Consider the following 5,978-nt stretch of genomic DNA (forward strand, 5'->3'; position numbering starts at 1 on the left):
AGCCCACACCGACTTTCAAGCCATGTGAAATTGAACTCTCTTGTTGAAAATTTTCCACTTTTGTCGTGGGTAGTAGGAATTTAATTGGATGAAGAATTTCAATTGTAGCATTTGTCATTATTTATTGCAAAAATTTAAATATTATGACAATATTTTATCAATACTTAGTTATTTATTATTGAAAGATGACGACATTTGTTATCATTCTTATTAAAATTTTATTATTGGAAGATGACGACATTTGTTATCATTCTTAGTAGAATTTATTTTATGAGTAGATACTGATGATGCGAAGAAAATCAGTAGAGTGGATGCTCCAAACTTGAAAGGACTACTTGCTGGTCTGAAAAAGAAAGAAAAGCGATCAAAGGTGACCGGGGTCGTCGGCCAAGAATCCTTCGATGACAAAGTTAGTTTTTTCTCTATATTTTTGGAGTTTTAACTTTTTGGGAAATGTAGAACGTACCTTTTTCTGGTTTGAATGGGTGTTTATATAATGTCCTAGGAACAGTTATTGGGCTTGTAATCTCCCCTGAATTTGAGAAGGTGCGAGAGTTCAAGGATAACTTCCACAACTGTTTAGGAGTTGTATTTTCTCATATAACGGTCACCGGAAGTTATGCGTATATTACGGAGTGGTGACATGTCCTCATGAATTTACCTAAGTGTAAAGGGCTCGTTCAGGGGCCTTTTGTTGTATATACCTTGCTTCTAAAGGAGGTTGTTCCTCTTATGGATGAACTCCTTCAGGACGAGGTTGATAGCTTCCCTAGGACGAGTAGATGCCATTGTGCCAAATTCGACTGCGGGTGTGGATGACCATGGACGGTTTGGAGTATTTCATTCCTCATCAGATACTATCTTTAGTATATAGGTTTTAAGAAAATTATACTAAATAGATAGTCATATGTTAAATAACTATTCTAAATTTAAGTACATGATTTGATACTATTTTAAAAATATATATATCTAAATTTTTTTTACTAATGGACAGCACGCACGTGCAACCGTTACTAGTGATATATAATAACACAATAATTTTATTTGAGAGAGAGAGAGAGAGAGAGAGAGAGAGGGAGAATTGAGATCTACCTCTGGGGCCTTTGGGCCCTCTACCCTCCAAGAACATATATCAGCCCAGGCTCGAGCCCAACAAGGAAAGATAAGCCGTTTAACCTAATTCCAAATTAAAAAAAAAAAAAAAAAAAGAGACAGAAGAGACTCGAGAGACTGAGAGATAATCAAGAATCAACCAGTACCGGCGACTGAGCCACCGACCACGCCGCCGTTAGATAGAGTTGCTACTGAACCCTAGAGTAGAGGCAGTGAGTGCTAAAGTTGGAAGGAATACGCACGCACACAGCCTCTTCTTCACTCTCACTTTGTAATCTCTCTCTCTCTCTCTCTCTCTCTCTCTCTCTCTCGCTGTTTTATTGCCAAATTGTTATGGTTCTCATTTCCCTGCATGAAGGAACTTTCTATCTTGTAATAGCACTCAACTTGGTTGATGGACTCCAAGTTGATTTTGTGTGTTAATTTATTTCATTCATTCATACTGCTCATCTTATTTTAAGACATTGGAAATGATGGTAGAAAATTTTCTTTTTTCCTTTCCTTTTCAGATAGCAATCTGTCTGTCTTGGAGAATCATTTGATAGAGGCTTAGTTTCTGATGTCAACACCATTGTATGAAATTCTAAACTTGTTTAACTGTCCTTCTACACTACCTCCAATTTTGTTGCCCTCTTTATCCTAACTGATAATATATTCTGCCTAAACCAGTTACCAGGTGAACCTGTTTTACGTTAACTCTTTCAAACAAATCATAACAGTTTCTTCTCGTCTCCCATGCGTTGTTGTCACTTCCACTCGTGTCCCCCCCTATTTCACTGCCACCATAAGTTCCAAACTCTGTTCTTTCTTCTTTTTCTCCTTGGTGAAGTTCAGAGCAAACTACAAGCAGGTTTTGCTCGTTATAATGCCCCAATGAAGGGTCAGAGCTCATAAGCAAAGTAAATTATACATTTCCTTTGGTCTCTGCATTCAACCAAAGTTAGTGGATCTTCAATAATCATGTACATTTTTACTATGCTATACTTTTTAGTCCTCTTAATTTCATCAAGACCCAGTTCCATTTCATTTTCATTTTGCCGAATTGGGAGGAAATAAATCACTTTAGTTATACACCACAATTTTCTGCTTCTTCACAAACCAAAAAGAAAAATAATTTTCTTTGCTATATCAGGAAATTATGAATAACAGCTCTCCATTTTGTCGATTTTCGACTTTCCTTAATTCTGTCGCTATAACTCAGAGCACTATAAAGCCCAGCATCCCTGTGGATTTAGGAAGAAATTGGAAACCAGTTCCAATACCTCACAGAACAATCCCTGAACCCAGAGGTCAGGACCTTGATTTCATAAATGTTGCTCACAGCCATCTAATTCACTCTGATTGGTCTAAGCTCAGTTCCTTATCAACCGGTCTAACACCCCTTAGAGTGAAACATATATTGTTAAAGATTCAGAAGGACCATGTTCTTTCCCTCGAGTTTTTTAAATGGGCTGGGATTCAGAAACCATGTAGTCATAACCTCGAAACCCATTCAATAATCCTTCACATTCTCACCAAAAACCGAAAATTCAAGTCTGCGGAGTCCATTTTGAGGAAGATTCTTGTATCAGGTTCAATAGATGTGCCATTGAATCTGTTTGAAGAAATGCTGCACTTGTACCGCTTGTGTGATTCTTCGCCTCGTGTTTTTGACTCGCTTTTCAAGACTCTTGCGCATATGAAGAAGTTTAGGAATGCCACTGATATTTTTTGTCGAATGAAAGATTATGGGTTTTTTCCTACTATTGAGTCATGTAATGCATACATGAGTTCTTTGCTTGATTTGCACAGGATGGATATCGCCTTGGCATTCTATAAAGGAATGCAGCGTTATAGGATTTCGTCAAATGTTTATACTCTTAATATGGTCATGTGTTCTTATTGTAAATTGGGGAAATTGGACAAGGCTGTTGAGATTTTTAGGGAGATGGAAGGCATGGGTTTTAGTCCGAATATTGCATCTTATAATACCCTAATTGCAGGATATTGCGATAAGGGTCTTTTGAGCTCTGCAATAAAGCTTAAAAACTCAATGGGGAAGAATGGGGTCCATCCGAATGTGGTTACATTTAACACACTCATTTATGGGTTTTGCAAGGAAGAAAAATTACATGAAGCTGGTAAGGTTTTCAATGAGATGAAAGCAGCGAATGTTTCTCCTAATACTGTGACCTACAACACCTTGATAAATGGGTATAGCCAAGTGGGTAACAGTGAGATGGGAGGTAGGCTTTATGATGAGATGTTGAGGAGTCAAGTTAAGGCTGATATCTTGACTTATAATGCCTTGATTTTGGGACTATGCAAGGAGGGTAAGACAAAGAAAGCAGCATATCTGGTTAAAGAATTTGATAAGGGGAACTTAGTACCTAATGCCTCGACCTTTTCTGCCCTTATTAGTGGTCAGTGTGTGAGGAAGAACTCTGACCGGGCCTTTCAGCTATATAAAAGCATGGTAAGGAGTGGTTGTCATCCTAATGAACAAACTTTCAAGATATTGATATCAACCTTCTGCAAGAATAAGGATTTTGATGGAGCAGTTCAAGTGTTGAGGGAAATGATTAGGAGATCTATGACTCCTGATTCAGGCATCTTATCTGAAGTTTTTGTTGGACTTTGTCAGTGTGGAAAAAGTCAATTAGCAAAGATGTCATACGGTGAGATGGAAGCTAGACATCTTATGCCAGCAGGTTTTGAAATATCTAAAACCATCAACTTTGATGCTGAGAATGAGAACAAAGCATCTGGAGATAACTGGTAAGGCTGTATATACTATACAGCTGAACTTTCCATGTAACGTATGGGGTTGTGTGGATTTCATTGCCTGACTTCTCCTTGTAACTTTTAATAGTTAGCCTTTGGTTGTAAGTCCAGTTTTACCATGACAGCAAAACTAAAGCAAGTTTTGCTTGTAAAAAGAAGTAGCATACTTTAAAGTGTTTTTGAGCCTTTTGACAAACCACTGTTTTGTTAATCTCATTGTTTTAGGGATAATAAGGTGCAACTGTATACAGATTTCTTACTTTGAGCATGTAGCAGATTTTGTGCTCTGCTTCAGAGGTTATCTTTTCTTATTAACATTTTACTGAAGACTCTTTAGGGCCATTTTTATTTTTTTTATTTACCGAATGGCACTTTTAGTTGTATTTTAATATAGACCTGTTTGTTGATATGGATTTATCACAAGTTTGCATTTAAACTTCGTGTTATCTGCTTGATCTTCTCTTCTTCTTTTTCATTTTCCTTTTATTTTTTTTTTATTATTATTTTCAATGAATTTATAGTCTTCATACAGTGCCTGGCAGCTTTTTGCATCTTTCCATTTGGTTGGTTGTATTAACTTAGGATAAGCTGCAGGCACTCTAATTATTCTCTTCTAAACCAGCAAATTGATGAGACAAGTGAGAGTCTCTCAGTTGTTGATATTAACAACCAAAATCTTGTTGACAAACCAACCACTCTCACTTGTTGATATTAACCACCAAAATTTTGTGGGCAAAACAACAATCTTAACCATCAATGAAGCAAAGTGAAAAATATTAAATATTAGTGAGCACATTCCATCCAAAGAAAATATGAAATCTAATATTAATTTTCTTTTTGAGTTGTGAAATCTAATACAGTTATAAATAAAAGATGTATGATATTTTTTTTACTTGTTAAAGGAAACAAAGTTGGCCTTGGACTTGACTAATTATGAAGAGAGTAAAGAGAGTGTCGCTTACAATTTAAGAAGTAACCATTACTCTCTAATAAAACTTATTTTACTGATCTCTATGTTGCTATTGTTAACAAATCAATAAGGGAGTAAGGAATGGAGGATATTAGTGAATTTTTATATTGGGAGAGTTAAATGATAGAACAAGCTAGACTTGTGCGTTATGATCTGGATGGACTGTATATTGTTTACATACTTGATTTATCAGCAACGTAACAAAATCATGGTCATTTGTAACTTTATTGAAGTCTATCTAAAGTGACAAAAAGATTTATAAAAAAAAGGGCCAAAAATAAAAATTACACAATTTAAGTTTGCTGTATTGTTATTTTTGTCCTACAATTTTAATTTTTTTTTTATTTTTTTATTTTTACAAGATAGAAATTCTACTCTAGCCTAATCTAAGTGTATATGTGTGTGAAATTTCCTCCTGAAGACTTAAACCTCAGTCCTTATTCCCTACACTCCATAAGCAGTTATACTTGTGGAGTGATTATCGCACCAAGGGTGTGCACTAGTCCATTTTAGTTCTTAAACTTAACATATACGTCAAAGTAAACTTTTTGTCCATTGTCATCTATGAAATTGTTGTTAAGTGTTATAAAATGATGTTGTATCAAACGTGTAAATAGTGCCGGTTTTACAAACAGTAGTGCCAGTTTTACAAACAGTGAGAATAATCACTGACTTGTCAAAAAAGTTTAAGTTATGAGGCCGAAATGACAACAACAAAAAAAAAGACCCAAATTTAAAGGGTATTAATTTAGATTTTGGCCATTTGTTAAAAGGTTATCTTGTGATGTGTTAGGGATTAGACGCACACAATCTTTTGTGACCATGCCAATATGCCATAGTTGAAGTGTGTTGTAAGCAGAGACAAACCTACGTTGAGGCTAAGAGCATCCACAGTAGTGGAGCTATATAGGTATATTACTATTTTTTAACTTCTCAAACACAAAAAATGATGCTCCAGTAGTGGAGCTATAGCAAAAAAAATTTTGCTTCCAGCTACTGTGCACATCTAAAGATAGATGTGCACTGTAGCTCAAAGGTAAAAAAAAAAAAAAAAATTATTTTATTAAATTTTTCTCTCTCTCTCTCTCTCTCTCTCTCTCTCATTTAAAAAATATTTTCTCTTTCTTTCTTT

At 35.5% G+C, this 5,978-nt stretch overlaps 1 protein-coding gene across 1 annotated transcript; it reads left to right on the top strand.

The window, feature by feature from the left end:
- Window positions 1–1,241: 1,241 nt before the first annotated feature.
- On the top strand, window positions 1,242–4,202 carry LOC142615054 (uncharacterized). Its single transcript, XM_075787738.1, has 3 exons — window positions 1,242–1,384; window positions 1,623–1,686; window positions 1,783–4,202. Exon 3 carries the CDS (start codon window positions 2,252–2,254, stop codon window positions 3,872–3,874), a length of 1,623 nt encoding a protein of 540 aa, XP_075643853.1. The 5' UTR covers window positions 1,242–1,384; window positions 1,623–1,686; window positions 1,783–2,251; the 3' UTR covers window positions 3,875–4,202.
- Window positions 4,203–5,978: the final 1,776 nt, after the last annotated feature.

The sequence above is a fragment of the Castanea sativa genome, chromosome 11 (genome assembly GCF_040712315.1).
Source record: "Castanea sativa cultivar Marrone di Chiusa Pesio chromosome 11, ASM4071231v1".
In the NCBI taxonomy this organism is placed as follows: Eukaryota; Viridiplantae; Streptophyta; class Magnoliopsida; order Fagales; family Fagaceae; genus Castanea; species Castanea sativa.

Coding starts and splice junctions, on each gene's coding strand:
- LOC142615054 (XM_075787738.1), top strand. CDS start 2,252: ATGAATAACAGCTCTCCATTTTGTCGATTTTCGACTTTCCTTAATTCT.